General features: G+C 44.6%; 3 protein-coding genes across 3 annotated transcripts; 1 reads left to right on the top strand and 2 right to left on the bottom strand.

Annotated features, from left to right (window-relative positions):
• Positions 1 to 3747: 3747 nt before the first annotated feature.
• Positions 3748 to 7539, top strand: LOC100121292. Its single transcript, XM_031922105.1, has 5 exons — positions 3748 to 3827; positions 3902 to 6704; positions 6771 to 6872; positions 6930 to 7145; positions 7213 to 7539. The coding sequence occupies exons 1-5, from the start codon at positions 3748 to 3750 to the stop codon at positions 7537 to 7539; spliced, it is 3528 nt and encodes a 1175-aa protein (XP_031777965.1).
• A 1850-nt stretch (positions 7540 to 9389) lies between these two features.
• On the bottom strand, positions 9390 to 10934 carry LOC107982217 (low-density lipoprotein receptor-related protein 2-like). The gene is made up of 3 exons (XM_016990255.3): positions 10694 to 10934; positions 10180 to 10589; positions 9390 to 10112 (listed from the first exon to the last, which is right to left on the bottom strand). Exons 1-3 carry the CDS (start codon positions 10806 to 10808, stop codon positions 9612 to 9614), a joined length of 1026 nt encoding a protein of 341 aa, XP_016845744.1. The 5' UTR covers positions 10809 to 10934; the 3' UTR covers positions 9390 to 9611.
• A 596-nt stretch (positions 10935 to 11530) lies between these two features.
• Positions 11531 to 14044, bottom strand: LOC100680271 (low-density lipoprotein receptor-related protein 2-like). The gene is made up of 2 exons (XM_031922336.2): positions 13350 to 14044; positions 11531 to 13290 (listed from the first exon to the last, which is right to left on the bottom strand). The coding sequence occupies exons 1-2, from the start codon at positions 13680 to 13682 to the stop codon at positions 11890 to 11892; spliced, it is 1734 nt and encodes a 577-aa protein (XP_031778196.1). The 5' UTR covers positions 13683 to 14044; the 3' UTR covers positions 11531 to 11889.
• Between the last annotated feature and the right edge of the window lie 1067 nt (positions 14045 to 15111).

The raw sequence follows: 15111 nt of genomic DNA, 5'->3' as shown, positions 1-15111 counted from the left end.
CGCCGCCCAGTCGAGTTTTAGTGATTTTGTATACCTACTCGTTCATTTAATCAAACCGCGAGAAAGAGAGACGCCGAGCGGAACGGAAATGAGAGAGTGAAAATAGTCGGGGCATAAAAGGGTTGAAACAGGATGAAATAAGATTACAAGAAAATGAGCGAAAAATAATAGCCGAGAGAGAGAGAGAGAGAGAGAGAGAGAGAGAGAGAGAGAGAGAGAGAGAGAGAGTGAGAGAGAGGGGGAGGAAGGAAGCAACGCGGCAAAACGTATGGTCGCTGATTTATAAAGGAAATAATTTCGCCGGGCAATTTCTTACGTCAACTCTCTCGCCGCGGCTTTTATATACGTATTTAGCCGCGGCGCTGAAAATTACAAGAGCGGCCCGCGCTCCCTCTGTTTCTACAAATACGCGCTGAAAAGCGGGAGCTTTTTTTCATCGTCTGCGTAATAGTGGAAAAAGGAAGTTTCCACGCGTTTTCACTCTTGATTCCTCGTAGATACGTGTACACACGTATAGCTGCAGTGTGTGTGTGTGTGTGTGTGCGTGTGCAAGCTCCGACGACGTTTGAGATAGATCGCCTGACAGGACACGGAGTTGCACTACTGCCGCTTCGATGTTTCCCTCTCGGCGGTGTCCGCGGAGAGATGCGTCCTTTCGAAATTAATGACGACCCGATATGCATCACTGCTTCGAAATACACCTCGTATACACCCAGGCAGGTTGACGCTCGAAGGAGAGACAAAAGTGTACCCGCACGCGGTAATTAGAACTTTTCGCGCGAGACGAGAGAGAGGGTGGGGGGGCTAATGCTAAACCGATTGAGGACTCGGCGAGCGCGCGCGGAGTGAATTCGGGAATGTCGTCGTCGTCGCCGTCGTGGGGAGCAAACGAGATTAGGAGTCTAACTCTGTTTGCCCCGGCCAATCAACGGCGAATCGAAGAATTTCGAGTTAGACGGCTAACTCTTCGCGGCGCGAGTAATTCACGCGAGGAAAAAAAGGATCGCGCTTCTCTGTCTCCCGCAGTTTTCCTCTGGAGAGTGTCGAGAGCTCGCACATTGCTGCTCTAATTGACGGCTATAAGTGACGAATGCGTGTAATAAGCCCGTGTCGCGCGGCGGCAATTAACGCGCGCGCGCGAGATACTCATCAATTACCGGCTAATTAAAGTCCGACGTACCCGTGGAATCGTATTGATTGATTTCGCCCGGGATATGCTCGCAATTAGCGATGGGATGAATCCTTCAAAAAAAAAAAAAAAAAAAAAAGAGGTGAGGGCAACAACTCTCTGTGACGTAGGAGTTTCATATAAGACGCGACGCGGAGTTTCGGGCGGCGCTTAACACTGGGCGCGACGAGAGAGTTAGTATCCTTAATATGTCTGACGCAGTTAAATTAAGGTCCCGGCAATCTCGCATACCGTCACGTTCTCCCTCCTACGCGCGAGCTCTATGTACAGTATAAACGCGCAGCCAAGGAGTAGCTGAACTCTCGATGCTATCGGCCTGAATTACGAGCGACCTTTAACGCGAGTGGCTCACACACGTGTCTGCGCCGCGAGGAGTTTCGCCCTTGCTACAGCTCGTCTCCTTTTTTTAGGAATTAGTAAAAAGTGCGCGAAATTTATGATAACAACCGTCGAAGCGTGGGGAGGAGGCGATGAATAAAAGAATTAGTCGCGCGTGCAAATACAGAGAGAGAGAGAGAGAGAGAGAGAGAGAGAGAGCAGAGCGCGAGTCCCCGCAGAACGGGTAAATAAGCGAAACCGCGTGGCGGCCGCGTCGTCGAGCGAACTGTCAACCCGAGTCTGCGGCTTCGCGCGAGCTGCTTTTTAGCCAACTGTCAAACTGCCGCTCGACGGCCGCGAGAATTACTCATTCGCCAGAAACTCCGGACTGCTCGAGTCGCCCCCCTCCGCCTCAGTGTCCGTGTATGAGAGTGTGCAGCTGTCCAGTCGTCCGCGTTTCGACAACTTATCGATCCCGATAATATGCATATATTATACGATATGCGAAATCGCTCGCTCTGGCAGTGAACGAAAGAAGCATCAAAACGAGAGCAGAGAGAAAAGTGAGCTTCGAGAAAAATCGATCGGACGTACGCCGCAGAGGTATACAAAAGACGAGGGAATTCATCGAGTTCCATAATACTCTCGACGGACTCGGCGTCATTTGGGGAATCAGTCTATATCCTACTCGGGGCGCAAACAAACTCAGCAGCAGCAGCAGCAGCAGCAGTTGTCGACAGCTGTGCGCGGGAGGACGTCGGCAATCGGCTTGCATAAATATCCTTCGCCCGTGCGATCCTCTGGGAGCAGCAGCGTAAGTCTCTCACCAACCAAGGAATTATCCTGCGCGCTTTGATGAGGATTGAGGGATCCTTTTTATTTTTTTGGACGACGACGAGAGAGATCATGAATGACTGAGCCGCAGCGGCGTCTAATTGCATTTTTACCGGGCCACTGGAGCGAGTCGGACGCGCCAGCTGAGACACACCGGAAAAGCACGAGCGGGAAAAACTATTTGCATACGCGCGCCCGAGCACAGAGGGAATAATAATTCGGGGACTCGCGAGAGAGAGAGAGAGAGAGAGAGAGAGAGAGAGAGAGAGAGAGAGAGAGAGAGACAGACAGAGAGACAGCGCGAAGACTGATGACGAGAGTTTTTCGAGCAGTGGCTCAGCGGTTGTTTCTTTTTTTTCGGTTTTCGTAATTTCGCGGGGTGAGTTTTGTGGGGAGGTGGATCCTGCGGAGATGGGAAAGGTGGGGTTTTATAGTTGGAGTAGGTTTGAATTAGCTCTGCTGATACGCGACGTGGGTTGGAAAGAGGGAGGTCGGTGGCATCTAGCCGAATGTTTTGGAAGATGAGGGTTGAGGGTGTGTATACCCACTGTAGTTTAATGCTCATCGATTGATGCGAAGTCCGCAGTGCGAGAATAAAACCAAGGAGGGCAGCACATGCACTAAACTGATTTGAGTGCGATGCTCGAAATGTTCGTTTTATTGAGAATAATATTACAAAATTTTATCAGACGCTTGCAAAAATTAATAGTTAAAGGTAAGCAATCACAGGCAATCGTAGCAAAAAAGAATCACTCTGAAACACGCAAATCTTTGTAATTTATCAGAAAATTTTATAGCAAACAAATTTTTGCAACATTTGCTTCATCGTGTCACTGCCCTTTTTCCTATTGTTATCGTAGGAGCAGAGAATCACCCCCGGGCACATTTGGCATCACCGAAGCATCATAGTCGGATAAATTGTGTATCTTCCAGTACTTGCGCATTACCTTCTAGAGATAAAGCTGGTTATCGACCGTCGAAACTCGAGCGTGGCCTGACACGCCATCTGCTAGCAGCAACTTCACGACCTTCTAAAGCGCGATAAGAAGCTTTAGGCATAGCCCGAGAAAATCATTGTTCTTGTTATTGTCCATTGTTTGAAAAAGTTAACTTTTCGACATAGATAATTGAGTCGATGATGAATTCAATCACCGAAAATGTAAACTGCTTGCAATACGGAATCGGTGGGAGAAGTGGAATTCGTAAGTTCGTTTGGTCGATATCACCTGGGACTTGAAAATGCCGATGTAGTGCGACGGAATGCTCGGGTGAGTCAGGGATAAACATTTGTCTGTCAAAATCAGCATGTCGGAGAGGTTAAAAATTTCGAGTGCGTCGACACGGTGATAAACAAACTTGCGCTTCGAGTTCTAGTACGTTCTATCTTCGAGTAAAAACTAGTGAAAATGTGTGATTTGTCGACGATCAAGAGATCCGTCTGTCATGGAACCACGAGGAATCGGCTGAAAGCCGTAAAGCTAACCAAGTAAGTTAAAGTACGCTCTGAAAAAAATAATTCGGAAAATAGCTCCTTTTCCAATCGACCGTAATATTCTCCAGATGGGAGCTTCCAATCACGAGTTCGAAGTCATACTGGAACGGAGTTTGCGCGGAGATCGAGAAGAAGTATAAAAGAGTAAGAGATCCTTATCCCTCCCCTCTCCCCGAGCCCTCAACGCCCTCCATAACCCAACACCAACGTCCCGATGACATAAAATTTAAGATATCGCCTCCTTCGCCCATGCGCAAGCCAGAGGAGAATTTAATTGCAACCGATAGAAAGCTCCGATTGCCGCCTTTGACGCCTCGCAAGCGAAAGCCTCCCGAGGCGAAAGACGCCGTGCAAATATACTCGAAAGAGTCCTGTCCGCGGCACAAGAACGTCGCGAGCGTCAAGATATTCGACGACGAGATCTCGAGGTACCTGCAGAGACCGAAAAGCTCAGTTCCAAAGCTACCCGATGTATCCGAGTGCGAAAGACATCGAACGATAGCTCGAAGCAAGTTTACCTCGGCATCGTCCTCGAGGAGCAGTCTGAGATCCGTGAGAGATCATACTCAGGGACGAAAGCTCGTGAAAGCTCCGAAACTCGGCACGGCGAGTCTGTTGCCGAGCTTCGCCAAAGCCGTGTCTACTGACAGCTCCGTTGGCACTCGGGAATCCTTTGATTCCGGAGAGGAGACTCCGAAAGCTCAGGCTGAGGATGAATCGAGTGCCAAGAGAGACTTTCTGAGAGTGCCAAATTTGAGCTTCGTCAGCTCGCATCCTAGCTTTAGAAAGCTTTCGTTCGTTGACTCTTGCGACGAGGATGACAACGAGGTCGAGTCGAGAGATATCTCGTTGATGCCCGAGGAGGAATTGTTGATCGCGAAGAGAAGCTTGAGGACTGAGAAGAAGAGTTTGAGTTTCAAAAGTGAGAGTATTGACGAAAATGAAAAAGTGAGCGAGATGAAAGAAGCGGTGGTTCCCAATATCGTGGATTTAGAGGTAAAAGTTGATAAGAGTCTAGCAGATTACGATAAAGAATATGCCTACAAGGCCTTGGAGGTGATAACGAAGAACAAACACATGGAATTCAAGGTCGACGTCGATATCACTAGTGGAAAATCGTCTACACCGTCTGAAGAATCGACGAAATTTCAAACTGCTCAGCCCAAAATCAAGAGACGTCCCAAAAAAGCTGACGAGTCCCTGGATTTCAAAGAAATTCGCAGGAGGTTGAAAGACACCGCATCGAAGTTTTTAAACCTCGAACAGCGAGACAAATCTGTGACTGACGAGCCTACCTCGATAACAGTGTATACCTCGTCGCGCAGTACTTCCGGATCGAGCGTAGATTTTGAAAACTACGTTATAGCCGTCGATGCTTCCGACATTCTACACGAAATCCCAAAGACCAAAGTTTTCCACAGAGCCTACGTTGACAAGTGCCACGCTTGTCTATACAAGCCGTTCAGAAGTCCTGATAAGGCCAAACGCGAGTTGCCGCTCGCTACTCTCAAATCTGTTGTCGAAAATCCTCCAGAATTTCAGGAACCTAGCTCCAGCAGCAGTTCCACACTCGAGATTCTAAGAGCTGAGTCAGGCTTGGACACGGACGACGATCTTTTCGAATTTCCAGAATTCGAATTTTCACCGGAGACCGATGCAGAGATGAAAAATGGTTCAAAGGAGCTGCCACGAGTGTCTTTTAACAATCGAAATCTCCTACCCGTTCTTAAGACCAACGTTGAATCACCGACATCAACGGACGCAACGACGCAGTTGCACAAGGAACAGCTGCAATTGAAAGACCGGTCCACGTCCTTGCAGTCAACCGACCGTTCGAGAACCTCAACACCCAGTAACCAAAGCTCTGATTCCGAAGAGTCTCGTCTTCAGGAGGAGGACAAACTTCCAAACTCCAAGTACATGGCTCCGTGCCATGCACCAGTTGTCTGGCGTAAAAGTTTCGACCCTTTACGTGCGTTAAAGCAGAAAAAGTTTCAAACTCTACGTGCCAGAGCTGCTGCCATGACGGCAAAGTCCAGCGAAGCTAGCGCAAGTGATAGCGATGACGAGGAACCAGTAGCTGGTAAAATCTTGGGGAAGAATGCAATCCAGCAAGAGCCACAAACGGTCTCGGAAACCAAGCCAAAAAAGGTGAAAAAAGTCAAGAAGAATAAACTTGTGAGGATGAAAACTATGTCGGAGAAGATGATGGAAGGAGTTACTCTAGTGGAAAGGAAGAAGGCAAAGAAGACACTGAAAAGAGCCAAGACTACCTTCGACCTCACGGTCTTTTCCGACGAGTCCAACAATGAAGATTCCGAACAAGGGGAGATGAGTCTTGAGACGACTTCCTCGAAGGTTGAGAAACAAGAGGTATTGCCCTATGCCGAGGCTATTCTCATACATAGAGCAGCTTCACCTCCACCGCCAATCATGTCTGCTGACGACGTATTCGGAGTCATCAAGGAGTACCTAAAGCAAGATCCTGATTTCAGTGCGTCGGAGCTCATGACGAAACTTAGCGCAGAGTTTGTCCGACGAATGGAGGAAAGGTGCGAGAACATCGACAACAAAGAGAACGCGGAGCAACTTAGACTAGGTTTAGAATTGTTCAAAGCACTGGGCGATTCCAGGCGATATCTTAAATCCTCTACCTTTGATCCTAACCTTGAATTCTCCCACAAACAGCCTCCACTCACCAATTCCCGTCAGCTGAGGCGTATCCTACCGCCCAATTCCTATGAACTGGTCGCTCCTATACTGGGCATGCCTAAGTATGCCAAGAAATCCGGGAACAAGAAGACGAGAATTAGAGGTGACAGCTCTGTCGATGAATCAGACAATGTTTCGGAACTGACTTTCGATCTTATCGTACGTAATCATCATCGTCGCCTACTTTGATGCATCAGATAATAACTTTGTTTTTGAAATATCAAGGTCCATCCGCCAACGGCTCAAGACACTCTCAGAGGCAACAGATTCGACGACAATCAGCTGGTTAACCCGTACGCCCTATTCCTGAAGAAACCCCAGCGAAAGGTAAGCAACTTCTTGAGGAACTTCTGACTTTTTATTCAATGATTCTTTTTCACAAAGGCGGTTGTATGGCGTCCGTTGCGCGAGGAAGACTTGAGGGGCTACGATCCCGAGGCGACCCTGGAAATGCGAGCGGCCCGAGTGATGGACAGAATCTGCAAAGATTTCTGCGACTGGATGAAACAACTTGGCGGCAGCGACAAGGTCATAGACGAAGATACCCTCAAGGACATGTTCGAGATCAATTTCATGGCTGAGGCTTGCAAGGCTATGCAGGTGAGCACTCGATGATGCCATAAGCCGTTAATGAAGACATTCGGAACGTATTCTATATATTAAATAGGTGGTATTACGCGAAATGCCAACGGTACCAGGGGCTGTAGTAGCGGCAACCGGTTGTCGTGAGGCCGGCGAACTCGAGTCAACGCGTCGTCAGATCCGTGCCGATCTAAAAATGAGAAAGCGACCCAAGTGTACTTTCGCTTTCGGTAGCGCACTGCCGAAGCACTTGAGATTCGTACCACTTCGGAACGAATTGTCCAGTAAATGGTTGCGTTGCGAGTATATACCCGAGGACCTCGAGACCATGGATGTGGTCTGGAAGGACATCGTGCATTTTGATATCGTTCAGTCGTTCATCGGCTACTTGAAGGAGAATCCAAAGGTATGAATTCATTGTAATATAAATGCGTGAATACAGGAAAAAGTTAATTTTAAAATATCTGTGTCGTAGGCTTCCAGGGCAAAACTGTTGGAAAATCTTTTGCAGAGAAAACAAAATTCGGATGAATTGAAAAATAAGGAGGTTTCAGAGCTGATGAAATTAGAAACTGGAAGAACCGATAATCAAACTGCTAGTGAAAGCGAATCGGGATATTAAAAATTTGTCGATATTGATTTTAATCTTATCTCTTATGTAAATGTATTTTTAACACTATGCCGCTACATCAATTGGTGAATACCTCGCTGTCTTATCAAGTGTACATAATTTGATATTTTCTATGAGAACACGGTCAATATAGACTATTCGTTTACAGTATAAATCAGTATAACTTTCCTTTCTTCTATAAACTAAACTTAAACTTTTCTAGTCAGATCTTCTAAATTGAAGCACTTTTTTGGCACAATTATGATTGTTATTGTTCAGCTTCCAGCCTTCGTTACACAGACAGGTAATTTTCTCTTTGGGTAACAAGATGCACAGGTGCTCAGAGCCGCCGTTAGCACGGGTTTTCTATCCAGTGCTTTTCTTTCTCAAACTTTTTTATTGACTGCATCGTATTATCCTCATAGCTCTGCTGGCTTTTATCACGACAGATGCCTTTTATCAACCCACATGATCTTAAACTCATTTCATTAGACCATGGCAGCGTCACACCGAAATAAAACAAATGATTCTCTAAAAAAGCCAGACTCACAATACCAACCATTCGAGGTATTACAGTTAAACAGGCGAACGAAGATACGCTTGAAAAATAAATAAAATTCTCTCGTAAGGATCCAGAACCATGTCGATAATATTATTAATAAGCCCACGTGCTAGGGTTGTGTAATATCTTCCTTGGGTGTCAATAACGTGAATCGATGCAGCTACACTGTCCAGCAAGTATAACTTGTCATTAGCATAGTCCACGGCTAGCGCGGTTTTAGTCCAGTTCTTAGGAGGCAATGGAACATTAAAACACTTGCGTGGCACGAATGAATGAATTTCTTCATAATCTGTGTACGTCGTCGTGTAGAAAATAGTACATTCCGGATACGTATCGAATCTTACAGTAATTTAATATCGGTTTTGGTTTTCACGAGATGACCCTCCGCTGTAAGTGTTAATCCTTCATCACTTGCACAAAGGTTTACTTTTCCTGTGGCTTACAGTTCACTTTTCTGTATTTAATTATTAGAATATTTACTTACGTGGTGGTAGTGTAGTCGGCGTATAAGAAATGCTAATACCAACGCCAAGAATGATCATTGTAATTTATACGATCACCACAATACCCTACAAAGTCTTAGCGTTTAAAGATGAAAAGAGATGCGTAATGCAATGTGCCTACTCGCTATAGGTGTAAGAAACTATATGACGGCCGATTTGACACTGGCTAGCTATAAAACGCTCGAAACTGGGAGGCGGTAATCTAATCTAAAGCATTTGCTGATAATCATATGATTTAATATAATGCGAATGAGGTTTCTTGGGAGGGGAGCATCATCGCTCCACATAAATGTACTATAAACACTATTAAGATTTTTAATTAAAAATACGTTTAAGTTAAAGCTATATTAGCTGTTAAATTTCATGAAAATAGGCAACACTTCTAGCGGATTCAATATCAAATAATCAATCGATAAGATCGAGAACGCTTATTTCTAAGCCTCAACTACATAATTAATTGAGTATAAAGGCTGTGCTTTCGAAAATTATTTTAAAATTCATTCATTTGCTTATGTGATTTACTAGAGAAATATTGGCTTATCTACGACCAGGGGAAGCGGGTGAGGATATTAAATATTTTTCGACTATTACTTTTTCATCTTATCTCTGCAAGCATATTTAATAACACAATAACTACAACAATCAATGAAATCTCTCACTACCTTATAACGTGTACATAATTTGATGTTTTCTATGCGAGGAACACGGTTGATGTTAAGTATTTGTTTACAGTATTAATCAGTGTAACTACTTATTTTTTCTTAACTTCACACAAATGAGTAAAAGTACATTGTTCAGATCTTCGTAACTTAGGCATTTTTCGTGCAAGTAGTATTGTCTTTGTTCAACTTCCAGCCTTCGTTGCAGAGGCATGTGGTTGTCTTATCGGATAATAAGATGCACAGATGCTCACAGCCGCCGTTCTTCTCGTTGCATGGGTTTGCCTTTGAGAGTATCTCCTTCTCGAACTTTTTTATCGACTGCAACGTGTCGTCGTTGTACTCCGTCTTTAACTCACCACAGATTCCATTAGTCAATTGGCACGACTTTAAAATGGTTCTTAAGGGCAGAGGCTTCGACGTTGTCTTGGTCACTTCCAGAAAGAACAAAATGTTGTCTATGGCTGCCAGACTAGGTATGTCGACCTTTCGAGGCAACACCGTTGTGTGGTCTTTAGAGCTGTAGTTGTAACTTTCAATGAATTCACTAGTACTGTAGTACAGAGTCTTGGACGAACGGTCGATCGTCAGCGCTTTTAGATTAGACTTCGTTACTACTTCAGTCACAGAAAAACCGTCTATTTGAAGAATCTGAAAATATCGATAATGTTTACTTTTGTTCACTTAACTGTATATACTATTTTATTTATTTACTCACGGATGATTCTTGCAAGACAAACAGAAGCCTCTCGTAGGGATCCAAAACTATGTCGATGGGATTTTTGAGATTGTTTGTTATGGTCTTGTAATATTTTCCTTCGGTGTCCATCACGTATAATGAAGCATCTACACTGTCCAGTACGAACAACTTGTCGTTGACATAGTCTACCGCCAATGCAGTTGTCGTCCAATTCGTCGTGTACTGCGTGATTTGCGGATATTTCTCATTTGCAGACGAATTAATCCCTCCACTAGGCTTCGTTGTGGTATAGTAAACAGTTTTCTCTGGGTAGGCATCAAAAGCTACTATGCCGTAGACAGGTTCATACACAATTGTACTAAACTCATTGTCATTCAGTTCATGTACTTGCATTAGACTTCTGGTTTTCACAAGCAGGCTACCCTTTACTGATGATGTAGATGATTCATTATTTGTTATCAAATGAAGGTTCACTTTGGTTTCGATTTACCACTCATACTTCAGCATCAGATAATTAGTTTTATTTACTCACCTGATGCTGCTGATGATCTACTAAGCCCAACAGCCAAGCCAATGACGATGGCTAAGACAACTACAGCTGTGACGACCCAACAGATCTTGGACTTAAAAAGTTCCGGAAGACTCATGACGAATTGTGTCAACTCACTACAGGTGTGAGATACTAGAATAACGGTTGAGTCGACACTGACCGACTATAAAACGCTCGAATGGTCTTAAGCGGCTGTAATCTGATATCTACAATCTTTGCTGATAAGTATACAATGATACAATGTAATGCGAATTTTAGATACTTCGGTAAGAGCGTCATCGCCCCAAATAAATCCATTATAAAAATGGACTCCTAATAAATTCATTATTCTTATCTACGTTTTTTAATCAAATAGCGCTTTGATGTAGAACTGAAAAAGACGGTTAACTTTTTAAGCTATTGGTGAGTAATTGCCGTTGACAATGACTACTACATTCGATTACCTCACATTCGCTAACTTTTGATTACGATTTACAATATACATGGTATTCTTACGATTGCAATATCAAATAATTAATCGATAAAATATTGAAAATTTGTTGGTTTCATCGATATTGGGAGGTATTTACTACTGGTTTACTAAAATTACTGATTCTCAAATTAAGTTATAGAATTTCATTGGTGGATTTCATGGGAAAGCTATTTGTGTACACAAATAATAACCGCGATTAACATGATAAAACAATAACCAAGCCTTTTCATGGTTCAATTTAGCAGTAAGGTCATTTTTTGACAAGTATATCCACGATTATTAATCAGATTTTAAATACTCAAGCCACATAAAAACGTAGAATCAAATAATTTAAGTACAGTACTAGAGTATATTGATTCACTCAAATTTATTTATCGAGAAATCATTAATAAATAACAAAAATATTTTTAACTTTATGCTAAAAACTGATAGTATGTAATATATGTATATAGTGCGATTACCGCTATTATATTTGTTATTCTCATAAGAAATCGAAATTTTATCTCACCGTAGACACAATGGTTACCTATTTCTATAATTAGATCAATAAATTTTATAAAAATCTTAAACTGCACGAGAAAACCATAACAGTTCACTTTTACATTGTCAGTTCAGACACTCGTTGTTATAGTTGCATTATATCTAATAATACTTCAATTAATAATAAAAACCACTGCGATACTGCCTCAGTTTCTCCGATAAAGACTTATCTTTTAATAAGTTTCAAGTCGACGTCAGCTATCTCGCCTTGTCGATGATGCTTATCGATCGGTTGCAAAACTCGACGAAACACCTTTGCGTCGTGAATCACTTTTAATTTACTTGTTGAAACGGGCACTGCTCTCGCTGCATCACCGCCGGTTTCCTTGTTAACGCGCCAAATCTCGGTCAAATTACTGATGTACAACCAATCGTTAAACGCACTGATAGTTCTTGGATTGCTGATAATCGGAATATCAATTGCCTTCGGCTCGAAAACGTCAAAATTCGCATAGAAAATTTTCTTGGCATCCTCGCTCAGCCAGTAGAGTCTCCCGTCAACGTAGTCGATGCACAATCCGGTTTCGTAAGCGGCGATGTTTCGGCCAAAATTGTATTTGCTTCCATTGGTGTGGATAGCGTGCAGCAGGTATTTGCCAAATTCTTTCGAGTATTGGGTGAAAAAAATCATATTTCGAAACGGATGCACAACCAGTGCACCCACATGCCCACTGAACTTCACTAGAAAATTGTCAGACTCGAAGGAAGCTGACAATTCGCTGACACTTCGTACCATCAATTGACTGTTTTGGCTTTGACAATTTCTCGCATAGTATAAATTGTTGGACAACCAGTCAATAGCAGGAATTAAACCGCAATCCACCCTTCCTTTGATCATCCAAGTCGTTCCGTTTATCAAATCGGCGTAGTGCATGTTGGAGTAGTCCGTGTAGACCAAAAAATTGCCATCAAAACTGTAATCGAAGCTGATAAGCTTCTTCATCTTAAGAGCTGAAGCATCGATCAGAGTGCTCGAGTCCACAGCTCTCAAAAATTGTTCACCGGCTTCCAACACGCTCCTCTTTATCTTGTTATCTTCTATGTACAACAAGTAGTTCTTAATACGAGTGCACGTCTTCTGATCACTGTTCAGCCGATAACCGGGGCTGCAGATGCAGGTGTAACTCCTCGGGCTGTTGGTCAAAACGCATAGATGTTCGCATTCGGCGTTCATCCACTCGCACGGATTTCTCGGCACAAGTTTACGATTGTCGTAGGCCTTTATGCTCTGAATTTTGGAAGCTAACCATGGATCGATAACATTGTGCTGGAACTTCTTGCAGGTGTTACCGACGATCGAGCAAGAGGTGAGAGATCTGCGGCCTGACTCCTCGAAGATACCGACGAAATAAAGCTGATTATCTAGAACAGCCAGACTCGATACTTCGTCGTCTGTCATCGTTATCAGCACAGGTGAAATCCAGTCGTCGATGTAGTCCACGCTTTTTATGGCACACGAGCTGGAGTAGTAAATTCTTGCATTATCATGGTCCAGGGTGATGGCTGTGAGGTCTGGGTCTTCGAGAATAGTTTTCACCTCTGTGCCGTCCATGTTCGCTTGGAGTATCTGAAATCGTTTCACGATCGTATCTCTGGTTTCTGGAAAAACGTAAACAAAACACTCACCGACGACGTTTGGAGCATAAACATCAGACTTCTACGCGGATCGAGAACGACGTCCTTTGGTTGGTCCAGATTCGTCATGAGAATGGCGAGGTGATCTCCCCTGAAATCCATCAGATTCAACTGCTCGGTCTCCCCGTCGATCACGTACACCTTCTGAGTGATGAAATCCACGGCCAAAGCCGTCTTGGTCCAGCACCTCGATTTTTTCATGAATTCCTCATCACTCTCGGTGGTACACTTGATCGGCTCGATGGATTTGGTGGTACCATAGTACACGCTTTCGTTGAGGTAGTAATCGAAAGCGGTGACGCCGTAGGGGTGCACGTCGACCATCAGATCGTAGTCGCAGCTTTCCAGGTCGAGCAGTAAAACCGTGTGATCGATTGTGTTCGCCAGCAGACCTTTAAAGATCGGTAGGCTCGAGGGGTGATGGGGTCTGTTGGGATCAGGAGGCGGCGGTATCACTCCTGAGGCTTCTCTACTTCGCTTCGTTTTCCCTGTGAACGACAACCTTTGTCTGTTATTTAACCTGCGTTGCGCAAGATTTCGAGATACCCATACTTGCCTAACGCCAGGAAGATGCCCAGAAAAATGAGGATCAACACGACGATGACGAGGATCACCAAGGCAACTCTGCGCCGAGTGGAGAAGTGCATGACGACGATATAGATACAGTACTCAGAGTATGTTACACAGAAGAGAGAAGATTCAATACTGACTGCTGCGTAGCCAAATAGTGCGACTAATTGTCTCCAATCTAATCTCGTCGTTGGCGCCGTATCAACGATAATAAATAAAGCATAGCAGCACACAGGCCAATCTGGCCAGCATCGCTCGAAATTAAAGCACGAAACGTCGTTCGCGCCGATCGATACCATCGCCGAGCGTTCGTGTGCTTGCTTTTCCAAAAACAAAGCCTTTTATCTCCCGCGCGCGCGCGCGAGAGAGAGAGAGAGAGAGAGAGAGAGAGAGAGAGAGAGAGAGAGAGAGAGAGAGAGGGAGCTAAAACGCAGTCCGTACACACTTCCGAAATTCCGTCTCGGCAGGATTTTTGCCGAGCGTAACTCAATCTTGCCGTCCACTCGCTCGCTCTCTGCATCGGAACACATCGGGCAAAAGCCGATGGCCCACTTTGTCCGGCCGTTTATCGACTGCTATACGTGTATACAGCCGCGCTTGTCGCTCTCCCTTTATCTTTGCGCCTCGCTGTATACTCGTACGCCCGTTTCGTGTTGCGGGCGTCCGTATATACGGCCGATCGAAAATTTATCGAAAACAGCGAAGGGAAAAATGTTATTGAGTCTCATAATGAGGGGGAGGGGGACAAAAGGGCCAAGCCTCCATATGCACTTCCGAGTCAGCTCTCGCGCGTACGGAATATGTATACGCGTATGCATATAATACGACTCTCCGAAGTTGGTGAGCGCGCGCGTATGGGTTCATACGATGATCCGCGGCGATTCGGCTCGTTACGCCCGGCAGCGGCGAATCAGACGGGCTATACTCGCGTCCGGCCTATTGTCGACGCGCCGGACGAACTTTCAGTCCGCACCGACATACGCATCTCTGTCGTAATGTGATTTCGAGTCTCGTGTGTGTATGTGTGTGTGCGTGCCTGGGAAAATGAATTATTTATGTTCCAGCTTGCTGTTTGTTTTGATTTTAAAAAAATAACAAATTGTTATAAATAAAGTGTAAGATCTGACGCTTTGTTTGAAAATTCACCGGCCAATAGGCGGTAGCGCGCAATTAGTCAATTTCG

Source organism: Nasonia vitripennis, chromosome 1, assembly GCF_009193385.2.
Source record: "Nasonia vitripennis strain AsymCx chromosome 1, Nvit_psr_1.1, whole genome shotgun sequence".
NCBI lineage: Eukaryota > Metazoa > Arthropoda > Insecta > Hymenoptera > Pteromalidae > Nasonia > Nasonia vitripennis.
This window is presented reverse-complemented; position numbering and strand designations above follow the sequence as displayed.